Source organism: Zootermopsis nevadensis, unplaced genomic scaffold, assembly GCF_977971745.1.
Source record: "Zootermopsis nevadensis isolate Lab colony 2312 unplaced genomic scaffold, Znev_1.0 Znev_ptg000029l, whole genome shotgun sequence".
Lineage (NCBI taxonomy): Eukaryota > Metazoa > Arthropoda > Insecta > Blattodea > Termopsidae > Zootermopsis > Zootermopsis nevadensis.
In genome coordinates this window covers 12,791,454-12,814,102 of record NW_028259161.1, presented here as the reverse complement: position 1 = coordinate 12,814,102, position 22,649 = coordinate 12,791,454, and the positions used below count along the sequence as shown (strand labels likewise).

The 22,649-nt window shown below is 39.3% G+C and overlaps 1 protein-coding gene across 7 annotated transcripts in view; it reads right to left on the bottom strand.

Moving 5' to 3' along the window:
• The window catches only part of pnt (ETS transcription factor pointed), a 331,267-nt gene that overhangs the window by 44,650 nt on the left and 263,968 nt on the right, over window positions 1-22,649 (bottom strand). For all 7 annotated transcript variants that reach the window (XM_022067402.2, XM_087357922.1, XM_087357923.1 and 4 more), the window contains one exon: window positions 21,338-21,547. In XM_022067402.2, the coding sequence (XP_021923094.2) occupies window positions 21,338-21,547 (210 nt within the window). The remainder of the gene's footprint in view (window positions 1-21,337; window positions 21,548-22,649) is intronic.

The following is a 22,649-nucleotide window of genomic DNA, read 5'->3' as shown; positions in this document are numbered from 1 at the left end:
GTGATGGTAGTTTGGACTATATCAGGATGATAACTACATGAAATAATGAATAAATTATGACAAGGCAGAAAAGCAACGCGATTTGTTTTATAGGGAAAGTTAATTTCGATGAGCATGCGAAATGTTAGCTGTGAAATATCAGCAAGTAGTTTAGAAATGTGTGTAAAGTTGCAAACACGCCACACACAGGAAGTTTTGGTAAACTTCCGCTCAAAAAAACCCCGTAAGATAAAGAACCGCAGATCTACAGGAAGTCTTGTCGTAGTATGTCGCCACATCTGGCCTAATTTATGTTACGCATAAACGTTGAAATTTGTACACATTCTCGTGTGCTCCTTTTTAATATCTTTGTAACAATGAAGCCACTGAGTCATCTTTGTTCGGTTACAGTAACTATAAAGACATTTTACGAATTTAAAATTATTTCCAAAAGCGTAATGAATCACAATGAAAAAAACTAAGAAATTTATAATGTCAGGGTTAACCAGCTTCCTACATAATCAATAATTTTAAAGCTTAATTAATTTTACATTTGGCAGACGTTTCAAGAACTTCTGCTAAAGTTCACAAAAAATACATACCTTTTCTTAACGTGTCCATTTGAGTTTAAAATTACTTATAATTAATGTATGGAAATGTTTCCTTATAACCAGAAAACATCCTGTGAAAAGTTATTAAATACAGCCTATAGTAATTCACAACTTACAGTATTTAAATCATAAAATATTCCATAAAAATTACAAGTATTATAAAAATAAAAATCACAAACTTCAATCCATCGTCACAGCTGCAACTTACATAAATTTAAAACCTTTGTGTTTCTATCTATACTATGCGTAATAAAACAAGCCGTTACTATTGTTAGCTAAGTACAACGGCGCTACGTTCTTCCCTGAAATAATAAAAATTGCTTGCAACGCAGAAAAAAAGCATTTTCACGGTATTCCCACTAAATTAATACGACAATGCTTGTTACCTGATAACAATGTGCAAGTATTCTCAACACTGGTGCTATCTACGGAGAACGACGTGGCGGGACAATCACCATAGAAGGCCTCGTGTGCCGAATTAACTAGATCCAACACCTGTAAAACCATCGCGCACAACCGACACTCGACAACTGAACATTCTTCGCGGTCGCCCACATGCACGCTCGCTGCCTGCTACCCCAGCGCTAGCGGCGGCTTCATCAAACAGCCATAACGCTGTTATCCTATCCCTCATGGTTGAGACGCCACCTGGCTCACTTCGCTTTTAATTGGTAGAACAAAAAAACAAAGCACCCGTACTACGGCGCAATATTGCACGGTTCTCTCATTTTAAACTGAAACATGCAACTGGCGGGTGACCAAAGTTCCGACGCAGAGCAATTATTCCGTAAAACCATATCTGGCAGACGACCCAACCACTAGTTTCTAACTCTTGAGAACCTGATATTTGTTCTGGTGGTCAAGACATTCCTTTCTTTCATGAAACCCGACGGTTAACCATAGTGAGATATGAGGTTCTCATGGAGATACGTATATCTTCTGGCATCTATAAATGTGCAGTCCGTTTGATAACGAACTACGTTTCAGGTTAGCTTACTGCTGGCAATATCTACTAGTCTACACGGATCTACATCGCAGCCAGCCATGCCCATACTCACAAAAGCCTCTCACTGAATCCTACCCTGTGAAAGACAAAGATGACTTTATTCTGGGATGTTGCACCGTTTAGCCTGGTACAAATTGACCGATGTTCCTGAGGTATAGAAGCAGTAAGTACCGAAGAAACGTAAATCAATTTATATCATACAATCTCACTAGCAGCCGCGAGAACCTAAAATCTCACTTAGTGAAGTTCAATCTAATTCATACTTTCACATACTACTGCTCTAAAATCCCTTTTTGATATTATTCTATGCTTTCATCAAAGCCTAAGCCTACAAAATGGTTTCGTCCCATGACATCTTCTGATAAAAATTCTGTAAGCATGCTACATGTACTTCCCATTTCATCCGTCTTTCTTTAATCGCCGCTAGCAAATCAGGTGACTCAGTAGATGAGTGACAAAATCACAGTTTTTGAGAAGAATCTTAAATTCTATTACATTTACAGTTAATTTAGCAAAGTATTGTTCCCATTCATTCCACACCTTTCCATCTTCTCAAATCCATGAGGTGTGTGTGTGTGGGGGAGTGGGGGTGGCCTGAACCCGTAAAAATCTTAATCAAAACTCGTATTGTCCACTCGGATTTCGGGCCGGACAACGAAAATTTACCATAAAACTGCGTCTCTGTTCGCTCCCGTCTAATAATCGAGAAATACAAAACACGGTATCGATACTTGTTTCCATTTACTATGAATTTTATGTAAGATTTGAGGTTTTCACAGCGGTGAGAATGAAAATTTATATCTTCTGGGTTGTCGCGCTGTGTAGTCTGGTCGATGTTAACCAACGTTTCAGAGGTCATACTGCCTCCGTCATCAGGGCGATTCATACTACACAGCGCAACAACCCAGAAGACAGAAATCTTCATACTCATCGCCCTGATGATGGAGGCAGTATGACCTCTGAAACGTTGGTTAACATCGACCAGACTACACAGCGCAACAACCCAGAAGACAGAAATCTTCATACTCATCGCCCTGATGATGGAGGCAGTATGACCTCTGAAACGTTGGTAAACATCGACCAGACTACACAGCGCAACAACCCAGAAGACAGAAATATTCATACTCATCGCCATGATGACGGAGGCAGTATGACCTCTGATCCGTTGGTTAACATCGACCAGACTACACAGCGCAACAACCCAGAAGACAGAAATATTCATACTCATCGCCATGATGACGGAGGCAGTATGACCTCTGAAACGTTGGTAAACATCGACCAGACTACACAGCGCAACAACCCAGAAGACAGAAATCTTCATATTCATCGCCCTGATGACGGAGGCAGTATGACCTCTGAAACGTTGGCTAACATCGACCAGACTACACAGCGCGACAACCCAGAAGACAGAAATCTTCATACTAAGAATCGCCCTGATGACGGAGGCAGTATGACCTCTGAAACGTTGGTAAACATCGACCAGACTACACAGCGCAACAACCCAGAAGACAGAAATCTTCATACTCACCGCCATGATGATGGAGGCAGTATGACCTCTGAAACGTTGGTTGACATCGACCAGACTACACAGCGCAACAACCCAGAAGACAGAAATCTTCATACTCACCGCCATGATGATGGAGGCAGTATGACCTCTGAAGCGTTTTTAACATCGACCAGACTACACAGCGCAACAACCCAGAAGACAGAAATCTTCATACTCACCGCCATGATGATGGAGGCAGTATGACCTCTGAAACGTTGGTTAACATCGACCAGACTACACAGCGCAACAACCCAGAAGACAGAAATCTTTATGAATTTTATGTTTACCACAATGTAGCTCACTGAGGCATATCTACCCACATCTAACGAGGCACGGATCTGTTGTTAGTTTGTCTGAGAAGAATATGCGATGCTAACGACATATAACAAGCTGCAGAAAAGCCCCAAGATGCGAAGGGTGAAGCTACGTGAGGGTGAATGAGTGAGTAGAGTAGGGACTGGAATGCGATAATAAAAAAAGTCACAAAACATCCCTCTACCGCATGCAAAACATTACGTTCTTCCAATGTCATATCGGCAATACGCATTACTACACCGAACTACGGTTACGTAGTGTACTTAACTGGTTTTCAAATCGACATTATCTGCCCAATAAACTCTTCGCCGCAACAGACCGGCAACTTCTCCAACACGTACGTCATGCGGGAGAGCATAACTGTGAGTGAGACGCGGTTTATATTTAAATAGAAACTTCTGGAAAACACACCGACAGACAAGAAAACTTCTTCAAAGACAGTGTTGGCCGTTGATAATATGATACAAAATAAAACCTGTCACGATCTTAAGCAATAAACACTAACTCCTTACATTATATTCGAAAGTAGCTTAAGGATTAACATACTTTGGCCTAAATGACTCTCTAAATGTGGAGGGTAGATGCGAATATATTAAATAAGTGGCGGACAGCCAAGAAGAGAAGGTGCTTCAACTTGTTTACCACGTGCTAATAATCCCTCAAATCAAATTTACCCTATGCCTGTTACGAACAAAACAACAGAAACCTAAAGTCCGGACGAATGGCAGGCATTTTGTCAGTGTGGTAATGCACCTTCTGGTCCGTTATACGCAGAATAACTGACCGTGCTTCCATCCTTGGTTTCATGCATGCCCCAGTGACACTGTAGCGTCGTAACGCTTTGCCTGCAGATGCTTCAACATCGAGAGGTGGCATCAGCTGGTGGGCATCGATGCCGAGGACCCAGTGTCTTGCGATGTAACACGACAGCCACAAGGTGCTGGGTAAAACCCAGGCTGCGTGACGGGATAGTAAGCACAGAGGGGCCTGGCAGAAATACTCTCAACACTGACCGTACCTCGCGAGAATGAAAATATTACTCATAAGCAAACGTGAAGAGACGAAGTGTGAACATGTGAGAGGTCTGTTTCATGACGTATTTGAAGAAGAACGACAGGACAATGACTTTGTGGCTTAGAAGTACGTAGCATGTTAAGGTATAAGGCATTTTAATGTATTTGATTGTAATCAGAACTACATACTGATAAATCTTTACCAATGGCGGGGCGGTTACAACATTCAATTTTAATGTAACTGGTTACGAGAAATGGATTAGAATTTTCACTATATATCAAGGTGTCATTAAAATAAAACAGTGGATTGTGACGTCATGTATTCTTAAATACAGTTTCGATGTTTCGGAAGAAAGTTAATCATCAACTAGGAGACCACAAAACGTCGCAAATTAGGCAGCCATATTTATCCCCGTGTAAACATCAGATCTCAAACAGATGTGACTTAGGTTTTATATACACTACGCTATGTAACACGTAAACGGATTTTAAACTGAGAAAGAAGCTTTATTTTATATTTTTTAAATATGAATTAAGTTTTTACACAGGCGCTCAGAAATATCAATCACATTAAACCGGAGGTTTGTCACACACACTGGAGGGAACAAGGACATCACTTCTTTAAATCACCGTCATTTCAGGTATATTTTGTCTGAACACTGATGGTTTCCCACAGGAACACAAATTTACCCTTCTGCTTTTGAGTATGACACTATAACAACCGAAAACATATAATATTGACAAACTGTTGATATATAAATGACCAGGATACCACTTTGGTTGAGTTTAATGAATTCTCTGTTCAAAATGAAATATCTAACCAACACAATTTGCTCCAGACACTATAAGGTCCTTAAACTCCGAGTACGAACTGCATTTGTCCTTCTGAATAGCAGTAAAGACTATGCGACAATTTGGAGGGTTACCTTATGACGACGGAGATGTGTTAACAAATTTAGATCTACAGCAGGACGCGACCTAGTTTATTCCTAATAACAGTTAGGATAAATATAAAACCATATAAACACATTCCCTCCGTTCATAAACCTAAAGCAACTACGAATCCTCGTAATATTCCAATTTCGTTAAAGTCACGTCGGTCGGCATTTCTAACATTAGTCCTGTCAATATCCTTTGTCATTTTCTTGATCATGATTTATCATACAGCAAAAGAAATTGCTCTCATTTGTAGCAGCTGTCGTGTTGTCGATCTGTGCAAATGATCATGGCCTGGGTCATCCGTCTTTTGGGGGAAAATACAGAAAAATACTCGACAGGACCGGTCACGGGAGCAAACATTCATGCCATACTGATTGCCATTTTACTGATTCGTGGAAGTTATTGGTTAAAAGTAGTTACTAAAATACACGACACGAACGATGGTGGCCGAGTTTTGGACGCTTTTGCGCATCTACTGTCACGTGCCCTTGTCAACCAATCCGCTTCAGTATGCCAGCGTTGTTCTTGCTGATATGGTACCCGTACTAAAATTGATTTGTTGTGCCGACGTTTCGGAGGTCCTGCCAGAGGTGTTTTACCAGACTATATGGCGCAGGAACTAAAAAGACAGGATAGCCGAGAAGCAAACCCAGGATATCTCAAAAAGAAATATCAAGAACGGTCTGATCCAAGTTGCTTTTGAACACATTGCATCAAACTTCTGACACATAAGTCATATGGCACGCGAAACCAGGCCATTTATTCTCCGTTCCTCGAGAGACATCAGAACACAGCTATTAGGTCCCACTTTACAATCTCTCCTCCCTCTGAGAATAGCACGGCATCATCCTGGAGTGCAGGCAATCCCGCACACCGGTGTGTCAACAAACACCATGGAGACGGGTGGGGGGGGAACGTTTAGTTTTCCTTTGCCAACCGGAAACTCCAACAAAGAAGTGCTAGGGTCTGTATATATGAGCCACTCCACTCCTCTAACTTCCGGTCAGAAGTCTTGCGAATCCGAAGCAGAACTTCACATAAAACTGTTCATACAGATGTTCACGAAAGCGGGCGACTGGGTGTCGTGCCATCAAAAGAGTCACGTGCCCCGAATTTTCTTGGAATTTATACACTGAGCCTACTGGATTTCTGAGCAGTGCTAGCAACTTCTGCCACCGTTGCTTCAGTCTGCTCTTAGACACACATGTTCGCTCTTGTGCTCAGTGCATATATTTAGTGAGATGGATGCTGTTCTGGAGACATCCTTATAGCTGTCTACTATCTCCACTGAGATCCCTCAGGGACAGATGATAAAATAGTCACCTGATACCGCCTCACCAAACGACATGCCAAGAGAGATTTTAGGTTTTCATGGTGTCAAGTGTAAACACGTTTGTCTTTCTGGGATATTACTGACGTTTCAGAGGTGGTTGTTACCTATATCATAGCTCTGATTATGGAGATATTAAATACCTCCGAAACGTCGGTAAACTTCTACCAGACCACACGGTGCAACACACCAAAATGCAATCAGTGAGAATGTAAAGAAATGTATAACTAAGTCAATGTAGCAGAATTGTTCATCAGAAGCTAATAACACTTGCTCAGATGGTCAAGAAATGTTCAGCCCTTCATAAAATCCGATGATTCAATGCCGTGTTCACAACAGCGCGTTACTGGTCTATATCCTGAGACAGATGAATCCAGCCCACATTTTATCTCGGTTCTTTCACATCCAGCAGACTACACGGCGCAACAACCCAGAAGACAGCCATCTTCATGTTAACTTCACTCTCCTTTATACGCCTTGAGTCTTCCAAATGCCCCCCTGTCTTCAAGTATCACGATTAAAATTTTGTACAACTTATCAGCGTACAAAGTATTATTAATTTCTCGTGTTTTACCTATTGTCACTATAGCAAATTTAACTTTGAATCAAACACACTAATTGAAATGTCATTTTAACTCAAAGGGGTATTTGGTATTTAAAAAAAAAACAGGCCGAGAGAGATTAGTACTTATATCAGCATGTCTAAACATTTAGACGTCTGTCCTACATTCGCTGAATAATCTTTTCGATGAGCATCATAATATAAATTACGTCATGAGGACATCACATTGTCGGTGACATTTACAAGAATGAAAACATACCAAAGGCTCAACGTCGTGATAAAGAGGGTGGAATTCATATCAAACCCGTCGCAGCAGGGAGCGAGTAAACAACCCTCCAGTAACGTGAGTGAGCAGCAATGAATGAACCGAGTTTGAATGATTGGTCCACGTGTTCATCAACTGGCAGCTGGGGTCCATCGTGTCGTCATTTCCGGAGCGCAAAAAGAAATCCTTGTACAAGGTAAGGATTCAATGAAGGAATGCGGCGCACTTATAAGAGCAGTTCGTCGGGATTGCGTCTCTTTGCACCACAAGGTCTCGTATTTCAGGTAAGAGAGTGGGTACAAAACAAGAACGGGACATAAGCCAATGTATTGGGCAACAGTTCTTTTGGGGCTGCAGACACAAGAATGTTCGTCTTATTCTCTGTCACTTTGTTTCTTTACATTCGTAAGCATATATGACCGGATACTATACGTAACGGTACGTACAGGAATCCATGTACATTAACGCAATGACAGTACATGGAGTATAAGGGCCTTGGAGATTAGCCTCCACGCATTCCTAGCGTCGATACTAACGGTCAGCTTCATATTCCAACAATTTTTAAACTAACATAAAGATCAATTGGATAGGAAGCATTCTGTACGTTATAAAGAACAGTTCATAACACACCTTACTGAGCTATATCTCAACTTACTGAACCACCAGATAAGAACAAAAACATCTAAAATGTCGTATTGCAATTTTCTGTGAAACACATTTGTACATAATTTAACGTCGTCAAATATGTAATGTGAAGGCAGGGGAGAATTAATGCTAAAAACGTGTTAGTTTAACACGCAAGACAAGTTCTGCTGACACGGCAGAAATAATTAGAAGAAGAACAGAGTGTTAAAATCGCACTACCACAGACTGGACGTGCAGTAAGCTACATTACAGGTAACATAAGAAACATTTCTTACGAAAATGAAATCTTTAGAGTTATGATGTGTAACTAGGGAAGCAAGGAATAAGCTACAAACAGAATTCTAACACAAAACCGTTTAGGAAACGTCCATTTGAAAGACCGATAATGAAACAAGAGTAAATATTAAAAACAGATTATGCTCAGATAGACTGTGACGATTTGATGTAGTTCTAACTAGCCCAAAATCAAGTCCAACAACGGGTTTTTATATGATATTGAACATATGAATTCTATTACAAAACTATTAGTTAACCACATTTAACGTCAAATGTAATTATATAAACGTGCCAATTGAATAAAAATATAGACTCTATGTCTCTTCGCCTAGCGTCCGATAAACCTACTACATTACGTAATCATACAAAACGGTCCGAATAACAAACAACAGCTGTGCAGTGCGATACAATAATTACACGCAGTATTTCTGATGACAACATAGGACGCAACATTATCTAGGCTATTTAATTTAATCTCGGAAACAGAACGCGGTCTAGTCATGCTGCCTTATGCTGGCTGGATAATTTAATCGAACGGCGTGGTCGGATGGTTGGTACCCATACTTCGTATTCAGTATATTCCAGGTTCATATCTCAGGCAGGCACTTTTAATATCGTGGTTTTATTTAAAATTAACGAGATTTTACGAACAAGGCTAACCTTAGGTAACCCGCGTATCAACAAATTCATATTATACGTATGAACAAAACCACCTTCACCAGAACTCGAACCCAGGACACTATTCCAAATTTTGACATTGACTAAGTCCTTTTTGTTGGCCGTGTAATAACTCAGGCGGTTAGTCGCCGCCTGCTTCCCACCACGGAGGAAACGGTTCGCGCCCAGGACAGTCCACGTGAGACTTGTGGTGGACGGAGTGACGCTGGGACACGTTTATCCCCAGGTCCTTCGGTTTTCCCCTGTCAGAATCAGTCCATTGCTGCTCCATATTCACTCGTGGAGCATCTGGGGGGCTGGAAAATGGACCGTTACCGACCAAGTTCCGAATTTTCGCAACCATGTAGATTTAAACCTATTTTTCTATTTACGAACATTATTTTCATTACAACAAAGAACCAATTAATTTCTTATAACTGATTCTTCATGACGTGAGTTCTGATGTATACATTGTTAATTACAGTAATTGTTGTGCAATGTAAACGTTTGACTTACACTTCAACAGTGCTTCACAGGGTTAAATATGTAATAATTATCAAAGAGTAATAATGTTCTTATTTTTATAATTCTACAGAAACCCAACATATGCGGGGAAAATATTTGGTGATTTTGCTGGTAGACGAGAAAAAGTCAGAATTTTTTACATTGAAATTAATAATGATTTCATTCTCGGCTTACGAATTTTCAACGGACAAATTCGTAAATCGAGGTATGGGTGTAGTCGTCACCGCAACAAAACCACAAAAACATCTAATAAAAAGCCTATTAACTGATCGTCAAAACACGTACGTGTCAATGAAAAATCAATACCGTCAATCACATTCGTTTATCTTTATAATTTCATGTATAGCTCACAAGACAAACAGACAATGATTTTTCGAGCAGTTCTGTTATCAAAATAAACAATACCAATTATTATGGCGGCAATTAATATCAAATATCCGTTCTAATTTGCGCGTTAAAATTGCCTCCCCCCCTCCCGGTCACTGCGTAGGCCGACAGAAGATAACAATTATATCAAGGGGCTGCATAACTCTAGGGTGAAGAGTGGGGGTTACTAATTAGTCTGTAGGCCACATTTGGTGTTCTAATCATGCCATCCAGTAACAAGGCTTAAACCACTACCACCACCACACTTTATCATCAGCCACTCTCTGGGAAACTGTAGATAATTAGGCACTAAACATTTCAAATAGTTAACTGTGCTCATTCAGATTAGATACCACAGTCTACGAGGCACTCATGGTGGGAGATCAGCACGTCAGACTTATGTATGAAACATATTATTCCTTAGAGACGCGGCACAGCAGAATACAGAACAAAAACCATTATGCCTGAACAATCAGACATTAGCCCCTTAAATCACAGAGGTAACTATACGGACCACATGCTTTAACAATTAATAAGTCTACATTTTACCCACAGAATATAAAAGGTGTCATATGATGATCATGGAAAACAACGATTATTTACTTAGACATAAATACCAATTAACCTTTTAACTCTTTAAATCCTAGTGATAACACTACGCACCACTTGTGTTAATAATCAATAATTATAAATGTTTACCCACCGAGTGCATTTATAGTGTTCGTATGATTCACAGAGTAAACAGCGATTACTTTCTCAAATAATGTTTTATTTGCGCCACTTAGCGAAGTTTAAATATAATTTAGATAACGTTTATCATCAACTTACAACCTAATACTTCTCATGCAGCAATTTAATCAAAATTACACCTTACCGGGTGAACACACATGCGTTTCTACTACTCTGTATTCTTCTCACCGCCCTCTAAAAAGGGTACAAAACACAGATCTGATAGGAAACGTAAGTGTTACATGCAATTTCCACTCCATAGCCTGTATTAAGCCTATTGGGACAGAAAAATACCAAGGTCTCTTATCTGTGTTCTTGACGCATGATTTGTCATACGGATTTATATCCCCCCCCCCTCAACTTTCAAGCCTTATCGAGCTGCGGGGGAAATAAGAACTAGGAAAAGTGGCATGCCTGCACAAAGGCGTGGGTTTTTTGTTGGCGTGATTGTAACATATCGAGGGTTTTCCTGTTCAAAATGACTAAAGCCCGTCATTTGTAGTATGAACAGAAATGGGGCCAAACTACGCAACCTTCTTTCAATAAACACTGTTCACGGAGCCATTCGCTTGCATGTCTTGAAGATTTTTACTTCTTACGCGTAAGAAGTTCAAATGGCAGATTTGAAACGAAGAACCCCGTGCTGGCAAGCGGATTCTATTAATAAGCGACGGTGTGACATGAAGCTGTAAGGGCCAGCCTCCCTGTTTCACTGGCCTACTGGTCCCTGCGGATAAACACACGTCCTGGTGACGAATATAGTGCCCTCTGCTCGAAGTTTACGCGAATTAATTCGACTGTTGAGACAGCGTTTCAATGATTTATAGGCGCGCATGTTCCAAACTTCACAGAAATGTAACATGAAAATTGTTACCATCATCATATTCAGTCATAATCATCAACACATTCTGTTATCATATCTTACTCCCTGGACCGTGATCGAATGCATGTGGTTTTCCTATTACCTTTCATTCTTTTAATGTAATATGGTAAAATCTATTTTCTGAGAACAAACTACTGAGGAGAATTGCTGAACTTAAGACAGAAAATTTGAAGTTTTCACGGCGGTGAGTCTGGTAGAAGAGGTAAACTTATACCAGACTACACGGCACAATAACCCAGAAGACAGAGAACGTAACAAGATGGAGAAAAGTACATGGTAAGGGGCTTCATAATTGTACTTTTCATCAAATATGATCAGGATAGTCAAACTGAGAAAAATGTGACGGGAGGAACATTGATACGGCGAGTAAATAACATAAATACATAAAAGTATTTATCGGAAAACATGAAAGGACCGATACTAGTTGGAAGGCTTTAAGTTTTAATGGGAGGAAAATATTAAATAAAACATTACAGAAACAGGGCTTGAGGCTGTAAAATGTACTAGACCGAACCAGATGCAGTCTCCTGCAAACAGAATAATAAATTTCAAATTAAAAAAAAGTCAGAATTTAATGAAATTAACAACTAACAGATTTTCAGAAGTCTATTCTCCACGGACATAGTTAAATAGCTAGTTCTCAACAAGCAAGAATAAACTTATTACGTGCTTCAGAAAAGAAAGGCACGATTTTGAAATATAATAAACTAGGCCCTACAAACAGATATACCCCATATATTGTCTCATTCCAGGCATCGTTAGCACAGATATATGACTTAGGCTCTAGATTTGTAAATATCATATTATTCGTTTCTCTTGCATACAATTAGTTTTAAGCACAATGCTTGTAGCGCACTACGCCATCTTGTCCGTAACAGCATTTATAATTACTCTTACTAATGCGTGCATTCCCTCTTGAGAAATCCGTACTCTCCGTCACACTTCTTTCCATGAAAAGATGCCACGTGGTCAAAGGTTTCACTTATATGGTCCATAGTATTAAATATTTCATCCATAGACCAACACCTTACATCGTTCCACTGACTGAGCTAAGTATTTATTGTTGGTCTGCGGAAAAGCGAAACTAGAAAGAACATTTCGTCCATTATGAAGAGTTACGCAATTCATACCGAACGTAACAAGCGGTTACAGCCTATTATAAAAATAGTTAGAAAGCGTAAAAATGAAGACACGGTGGAGCCAAACTACATCCGTTGTACCTACTAGGTGCATTGCAGGTGTACTTCCTACAACACTGTTACAACAATTTCTTCATACAGCTATCTCATCAAACAAAATACTTCACAGACACTAGATTCAATTTCTATCTCTGCCTTAATTAAACGTTAATTCATGTATAACAAATAGCTTTTATCTTTTCCGTATTATGTAAGAAATATCACACTTAGAAACGTCATTTTACCCGAAAAACGTCGGGGAAAATACAAATTTCCTGCAGTCTTGCTATAGGCTATATCTGAGTTGATTCAAAGTAAAGAAAACTAACATAATGTATCAGAATCATAAAATTAAGCAACTATATAGTACAGAAAGTTATATGTTTCTCAGCTTCGTTGCTTAACTTCACACATGAGTTAGAGTAGAGAGTTCTTTGTGGGTGCAACCAACATTAAATGTTACGCATTCCTTAATTTAGATCAAATATTCATGAGTAATGGTCAGTACGGATGAAAATGAAAGCACGAAAGTAAAGAAGTTTAAAAGTGGTTGAGCTTGGAGGCAGAACCCTGACATAACTGAATCGGTCATTACAGAACCACAAAAGTCCACTTTTTCAGAGAACTGATCTCCCGCGGCTATGACGATCAACGGGGGCAAATGCATCGTCTCCCGCAAGAATCACATCTGTCCAAGCCGTTACTGCGCGTGTCCAGCTTTATCTATTGTCTGTTTCCTAAGAAAACGACTTAAGTCCTAGACTCATGTTATTTTACTACCAGGTTTTGTTTACGTTTTAACCATAAAAAAACAATACATCCCACAGGCACTTACACGGGTCACACCAACAATGAAAAAGACACACAACCACATGAGTCTAGCAATGTTCCTTCAACATTATGTGGGTACTTTAAAAAACAGGAATCAAAGAATAACTCTCCCTTTACAACTCTGGATACAAGTGATGCTAGCTATATCAACAAATCACGTAAGCGTACTTTTAAATTATTTTTTGAGGAAAGATACATCAAATGTAAAATAAGTAGTGCGTTTTCTAGCGCATATATAGTCTTAAGTTGTATCAAAATTGAGATTTGTGGACTCATGTGGTTTGGAAGGTATTTCATAATTTATTATTAAGATTTTTCTTGCATCCATATTCCGCTGTTAACATATATTTTTAATCTTAGAATGGCAAGGGAGACTGCATTTCACTGTTCAAGAATGAAAATATCATTCGACGCTACAAAGCATGAGCTATTGAAAACACTGATAAGTAAATAAATACATTTATTTTGTACAGTCTATACACAAACGTTTGAAGTTTATTGGTGTTGTAAAAATTATATAATATTAAAACATTTTGTTGTGTAAAATATTATATTAGCGCTCTTAATCGTAAATACGATTTTACATTATATTTTTTAGCGCTTTACAATAAGCAACTTACCATGAAAATGGAAAGCTACAAACAGAACTACGGATCATTATAATATATTGCATCAAATATCTAATAGTTTTTAAAATATTTTAAATTGATAAAAACCTGAAGACGACGGTATTACCCGTCGAAACATGTCGTTTTAATAAAAGCGCTAAAAAATATAATGTAAAATCGTATTTACGATTAAGAGCGCTAATATAATATTTTACACAACAAAATGTTTTAATATTATATAATTTTTACAACACCAATAAACTTCAAACGTTTGTGTATAGACTGTACAAAATAAATATATTTAATCAAACACAAACATGACGCATATAAGATACAAATTAAATAAATACATTAAATATATATAGTGGGTCCATTTCCTTAGCCCCATCACGGTCGCTAACCGCCTGATGTCGGTCGACAGGTTGGAACAGGATTACCTTCATGCCAGTTCTTTCCCCTTCTACCTCAGCTTGTTCGGTGACTGAATTTAAAGAATCTGGTGTACCAACAAAAAATTTAATAATCCTACTACACTTGTCCTTGACAAACAAAGCGCCTGTCTTTCAATGGCCTATTAACACACGAGAGGTGACGAAAATAATAAGGGAAGTCCTTAAAACTGGTTTAACCTGTGAACCTGTAGAGTCTACCAATTTAAGGCCCAAAAATGTTCAAGATCCATCTTACTTTGCATGTGAATTACATATAAACTACAGAGAATGCCACAAAACGAGAATGTGAAAAACATTATCAGAGCGATATTCGAAATTATGACAATGTCACGCACGTTCACTACTAAAAGTTTTAAAAAATGTTCTAATTAGCTTCGCTCTGTCTGCTCGACCGTCCTTCACCTGTCCATATGTAATAACGCGAGGGCAGCTGAACGGATTATCATTAAATTTGATACTGGTTTTTTTTTTACTAAAACATGTTGACACGTTAAAATTTTGGTTGTGATCGGACAATAACGGTCATTGTATATGAAAAAACAACGCGTGTTTCTCTTTCAGAAGTGACTGTATGGGGAATCTACAAGCTACGTCAATTCCTGTGGCTACCTGGGGAATCACCATCAATCAAGACAACTCTGATGTCTCTGGTGCCGTTCGCGAAGTTCAAAAATTAAATATGGGGAATCGACAATGCTCTGACTTATATTCTGTAATACCCAATTCGAATGTTGGTTAAGTTACTTTTTATCATGACAGTTTTTTTATTATTTCCTGTCTTTCCAGGCGACTATACCACGTGAAGGGTCAGGATTCTGCCACCACAGAAAACACTTGAAAACGCGGGAAACATTCATGCAGGAGCAACATTTCCATCCGCGATCCATCGCAAATGTCACACTACAAAATAAGGTTAATGAAAGTATAGAACGCATAAGTTCACGATCACAAGAACAAAATCCCTCACTCCAAACCACAGAAATCCAGTTTTCACCATTGATAACATTCTGTGCAATTCATTTTAACAATCTCATACCTACACGTGGTCTCTTTCAACAATATCGGCTGTTTAACCACCCCGACATAACTCTCTGAAACATTAATGCGTCATAAAATAACCTCTCGTGGGTACTATTACCTCAACCGGGCCCACTTTTTTACGCAAGTGTTCTGATCTCTTAGAGCATCAAATAATTTTATTATTTTACAAATGAAAACACACAGAATTATAACTGAGTCTGTTTTAAAATATTCAGAAGTTAAGGTTATGTTTGTCTATCATTGCAAATTGCTAAGTTACATGACAGTCTATTTTCTTAATTATAAAATCATGTCTACATTACCTTTCCAAATCATCATTCCCACGGCTGTATTTGAAGAACAAGGTCAGAGTCCATGCAGTTCATGGAGTGTAAGTGGTCGACGTTTATTTATAAAAAAGTAACACAGTCACAGAACTCTGTTAAAATACGTAGGTCTTCAAGAAATGCTGGGAAAATAAAGGACGCGACTGGCCACAGTCCTTCACTCACAATTATGACTCAAAATAATTTATTCCTGCCCTTTCCGTCAAGTTCTGACTTCACTTCCGTCACATGGAAATCACACCACCGACGTCATCGAACGACTAATATTCTGCGACTTTTCCAGCTGCTTGTGCCATTTCCCCCTTTAGATTCTTCATACAAGATGTGTTTCAAAATTGAGGGGAGACTAATATCCCTCTGACTCTATACTGAAATAACGAGAAGAGAATATTTACCTCCTACATCCCTCTGTAACAAAAAAAAATACATTTTAAATTATATTTTCCATAACATTTTCGAAAATCTGGTTACTGACGTATAACCATTACGGTAAAGTCACAGGTAAAAACAAAATTATTCAAACATGGAGCAAATTGGGCTGAGTTTGAACCCAATACGAGATAACGTTAACAAATGTACCCTAGAAACGGGACGGACAGCCTACGCAAGAAATCATCCACACATCTTCACCAAACAATGGCAACTGTCACGTATTTGCACAAGTGATTTATAAAAGCACATTTGTACAAAAAAAACTACAAAACATTTCTAATGACACGTAATGGTAGACGTTTATTTCAAACCAGACATAAATTAGTTTTCTATTTAAAACCGGGAGTATTAATAAAAACGTAACAATGTACCCACGTAGCGCCCAGAATGGGGAATCACAGCAAACAGCTGAGAGCTAACTTTGTAGGAACTTACAACCGTTGCCCGGGTGACGTACAGACTCGGCGCGCACACACAACACTGAACAATCCAGAGTAACTGTCGGTGGAAAGGAACATGTGTTTGCTGGTTATAGGACCGAAACATGAGTCTTCTTCAATTTGAAGGAAAACTTTCACTATTATGTTGGAGACGACACTTCCATGCCTGGAACGATACGTCCGGGCCGAACCCTCTTGGGTGACGACATGAGATGAGCTCAAACCGGACGCAAGATAACACTGTTGCGTACATCAACATGTACCTGAGATAGAAATCTGGGTTTGATCCCACTCTCTTGTACTGACGTCTCTCTTAAGCATCGCAAACTGACAACAACAGATCGAAAATAGAAAGCGTCACTTGAGGGTCGGGCGATTTCTGCATCTCATGTGAATACTAAGTGAAATTAAAATTAAAATATCCAATTCAGAGCTCAGCATAAAATAAATATTGCTGTATTATTAGTGTGAGAGTGATGTATGGATTGAAAATTAAGCCCGGAAGGAAATTCCTGAAAAGAAAAATTTAAGAAAAATGTAAGATAGGATGTCCCTCAACGATTCCGTATTGACAGCAGGAATTGTGTAGCACGGAGCATTATAAGGACTTACTCCCTGTGTGTTCCCCGTTAGGAAATTGTATTTATATGGAAATCGAGCTGAAATATGCCTCCATCACCAAAATAAATGTGTTGGTTTCACATAAGCCTGGGGAGTCTAAAATTTTGAAATGTTTATCTTCTAATGTTCTTTGAAGAACAGTAAAGATACAAAGTTATAGATATCTTCACATCTGGCGACACTAGATGACGTATAAAGCGTACAATGCATCCGAATTCAACTCATACATTAATGAATGTTCCTGTCACGAGGAAAATAGAAATAAATTAGTCACGACTTAACATTTAAAATGTTTAATTCTGAACTTAGGCCAAGCATGACAGTTTGAAATCTTCAAGATGATAAGAGTCAACCAAACTCAGGAAATCGCGGGGGGGGGGGGGGGGTTATTATTGAGGAAAGGGAAAATCCTTCCTACGGCCCCTTGCAATTCGCAACAAACAGCTACGCTGAAGACAATCAAATTTGCATAATTTGTAACTGTAGCTGTTTAAACCATAAATTAGCCACGAATACGGTATTTCAACATTGAAACTCAAGCTTCCACAACTACAACCATTACATTCCTAAAACGTGTTTTAATATTATCCTCCCATCTATGCCCTGGTCTTCGGAGTGGTCTCTTCCACTTGGGTTTTCCAGTCAGAACTATGTACCCATTTTTAATTTCCCCATGCACCGCCCACTTCACTCTCCTAGATTTGATCACACTAATCATATTTAGTGAGGAGTTCAGACCATAAAGCTCTTCATTTTTTCCCCCAGCCTGCTATCACATCATTCTAATAAAACACTAACAAAACGAAATTAGATTCACGCTATGAAAATCTAACATTATAATTTTAAATGTTGTTTTATATCAGTGTCGAGTTTGGACTCTAAACCACAATGGCAGAAGATAAATTGAGTTTTTGGGAACAGGTGCAGAGTACAAATTTTAAACCTAACAGAGACGAACGGATAAAATTACGTCAATAGTTGTTTTATTATTTACTTCAATATGTAAATCCAGGATAACTCAGTCAGTATAGTGACTGGCTACGGAGTGGGCGACCTGGGTTCGATCCCCGACGGGGGCAGAGGATTTTTCCTCTAGCCTCTGCGTCCAGACCGGCTCTGGGGCCCACCCAGCCTCCTCTACAATGGGTACCGGGGTCCTTTCCCGGGGGTAAAGTGCGGCCCGAGGCGTAATGCTGACCACTCAAGAGTAGGAGCTATACCTCCACTCCCCCAATGCGCCTACATGGCGCGTAGTGGGAAAGCTTAGCTTATGTAAATCCGGCGTAAATTCCATATTGTAGATTTACGGCATATAAAAAAGAACTTTACGAGCATGAACGAGATGTTTCATAAGCAAAATTCAGTAGACATTTCTCACCCATGTCCCTCCTGATTCGCTACTAGATGGCTCTAGTAGAAAAATCAGGATTGAGTAGAAATTGTGCAGAGTCAGTGGGCTGGTCACTCACTACTCATAAATGCACACTTCAAAGACTAGGAAAACCTCCAAAAAGGAGGTAGCGAAGACTCACAACTGTGTTGTAGAGCCAGAGAACAATAACATATAGCAGTGGGCACATAAAGAGAGCTGGGTGACACACGTAGCATGCATGGGAGTGACGAAAATTTCACACAAAATGAAGGTGAAAAGCATGTAAGGAAGTAAGGCTAACCATTTTAAGACAAAGACGTAAATGAGAGCATAAATATTACTGTGTGTCCGGCAGAAATATAGTGTGTGTGAACAGAGGATACCATAAAAATCTGATAATTTGTTTACCGGCAAGACCACTATCAGCTTCTCAATAACTCTGTACCATAAGAAGTTAGACGTCCTTATAAGCATTGGGGTAATTAAAATTTGTATGTTCGATATAAAATCAGAAAGAGATAAAGAAGTAAAAGAAAGAAAATACAACAAAAGGGTGAAATTTGTTGAAATAGAAACAGTGTCTTGTAATTATGGCACAACGATGAACGCGCGACAGAAGCAGAACAGGAGTTACATAAAACGGGAAAATACTGGAATATCTAACAAGAAACTTTAAGATATGTTCATATCAAAGTCTAAACAATAATATTTGTACAAACGTTTCGAATTAAAAAGTTTCTGTAACTGTACGTTAAATTATAATGCACAACTGTAAAACTTCACTTAACAAACAAATATTAAACTTCGCCTATAAATGACTTTCACTGCCCAGTTACGCAACCATAATTCGAGAAAGGAGATGTTAATCTTTCCTCCATCTTCAGACACGTCTTGAAGCGCAGAATTGCGTAACAAATACAAAACTTTCAGAACACGCAACCGCAAAACACAACTAGCCTCCTCTATAGTAATTATTTAACCTATAATTGCTACTAATTAAAAATCGGATTGCTATCGCATTTCTGGATTCCCCACTTCTTACATGCATACATTTGAATACAAGAACAATGTAATTCCAAGAACCGGGCTTAAAAGTGAAATAATGAACCCAATATTCAATATTCTTCTGTAATATTAAATCTAATTATATTCGGGCAATATGTTCTCCAGTTGATTCATGCGTATGCTGTGCTTTCTACAATAGGGCAATGACGTAATTAACGAACTTCTGAACAACTTTACACAATACGCCCATATAGCATCGAAGGAGAAATGAGAGAATGTTCCACTTCCCAACGAAGGGCGAACTCGTGACGGACATTGGCTATTATATTTACAGTAATTCAACAGCTGTACACATATTTTCTGTGTCGATGTTGGTCTCCTAGGTTCTAAAGCCGTGTGGACTTGTAACTGTCTGCAAGTCCAGACGGCGACAGAACACGGTAGACCAGCAATGACATTTTCACCGCCGCGAAAATCTACCATCTCGCAAGTTTTGTCTGCAGCTGAGACAAATGGCACATACTCCAGTCACTAAACAGGCAAGTGTGGAAACAGTTATTGGGTTACGATTAGGTTAGGAATAGCGCAGTTATTACAATACAAACAGAAATTTCTAAAATATTGAGCATCTGACTGTTTCAGGCCTTGAGACAAAAGACCCTAATCCTTCTGGGTTCAACTCCCAGACATCCATCCAAAGTTGATTCCGCAAATGTCTCCATCTTCCACCAGTAACAATCGCCCCTAGTCCGAGCACGTCAAAGCCTTCAGCCAAGACAAGAAATTCTTTGGCTAAGCAAATCCCCAGCTGCAGTCAAAGCACAGTCTTGCAATACCATCCATGCGTTTCGTATTTAGGAATGGTTTAACACTACGTTTGCGCAAAAATCCGCCGTTAATCAGCTTTTTTGGTTTCTTCATTGGTTGGTTGGTTGGTTCCTGCTTCAATGACATGAGCTATTACATTCAACTAGAGCAGTGTTCCACAGACGGTGGACTACCACAAGGTTTCGGATATGCAGAGAATATTTACAAGAAATTGTAAATTCGCTCGTAGTAGCTCGAAAAAAGACAAATCTCATCTTTCGTAATTAGAATCCGTAATATTAACGCACAAATACAGGTTCATCAACGACAGTTCAATTCAACATGTTTTATATTTTGTTTTCACGCTGAATTCTCATAGGGCAAAGATTTTATGGAGACGTTTATGGCTACGTGTAGTTTCTCACCCCCTTTTCGCGAGGTGAAATATCGCGGTGTGCCGTCATGCGTCCTAGACAATCGAAAAAAAGGTTGCAGAACACTGAATTAGAAGGTTTTTCGTTCTGATGCCCCGGTATCAGCTGCCCATTGAATGCACATATTGGTGATTCGTACTTACCGTCATGCAGATAACCAGTCGCGTTGCTGGCGGGTGTAGGAGTGACGGCGGATGGTGGGTGACCACTGCTTGTACCACTGCTGGCCACCTTCTGGTCTCCGCCTGTCAGAGAATGGTAGCCACCCAGGAACTCGCTGAGATCGGGCACACACACCGACTCGTACAGGTTAGGAGGAACGTTCTCGAGGGCTGACCGTTCTTTTTCCACGTCTGAAACAGCGACCGCGACAAGTGTTGGGTACTCATAATCATATTCCGTTTCATCTGGTCCATTGCCCATCATGTTTAAGACGCAAAAGTCTTCATTTAATGTAATGGTTGTCAAAGTAGAATCTGTTTTGAATGAAACTGGTAACGGAGTAAGAATCTCTCTTAGTTAGGCCGTTTTGTACCAACAAATATCATCCACCCCCATTTCTCACTTATCCCCTTCGGCTGAGCAACGGAACTGACAACCTCATCTCTTCCACGGTAATTGGCTGAAGTTTAAATTAAGTTTGTAAACACCAATTTTATTTCCCAAGGGTTCTAATGATGGCGTACAATCTAGATCGTCGGGGCCTTAGACTTTGTCCATCGTCTGATGCCATAAAATACACAACGTTTCGAGGACCGAATCTGCCCTCGTCTTCAGGAGTGGCGAAGGGGAAGGGCACCTTCTTTGAAAGGTCCGTTAAAATGAGCTAATCTCAGTCACTACATTAGCTACCTTACGATTTATTATTTTCAAAATTCTAGCAGAAGTTCATAGCTTATCAGAATAAACAACATGGACGAGACATGCAGTACGCTTAAGATAGGCGAGAAATAAATGTTACAAAATTTTAAATGGGAAATCTGAAGGGAAAACAAAACTTGGAAGACTTAAACGCAGATGGAAGGATAATATTATTGCACAAAAGGCAGGGTAATTGATGACTAGGGGTAAATTCCTGTGAGCCTGCACATGCATGGCCTTCGGATTTGCGCATAATCGCAAGCAAACAAATTTTCTTACATCCACACAGCTCAATCTGACCAACTATTAAATTCTCAACAATTCCTCTGCTTCACTGGATTCTAACTTAAATGTAACCGACATTCGATCATAAAATCAGTTCAGACGTAAATTGGCTGTGCATTAAAAAGGTACAGAACAAAACACCATCGGCTTCCCAAGAGACGCGGCATTCTATTCTCCAACCCTGCATTCGACCACGTAACTACTTAGCGTGACGTCTAAGTATGGGTTTGCGCCCTTGTTAGTTTCTTCTTGGTTTACTTAAAGGCGCATTTAATAACTCAGATTATATACTGTCGAATGACAGGACGA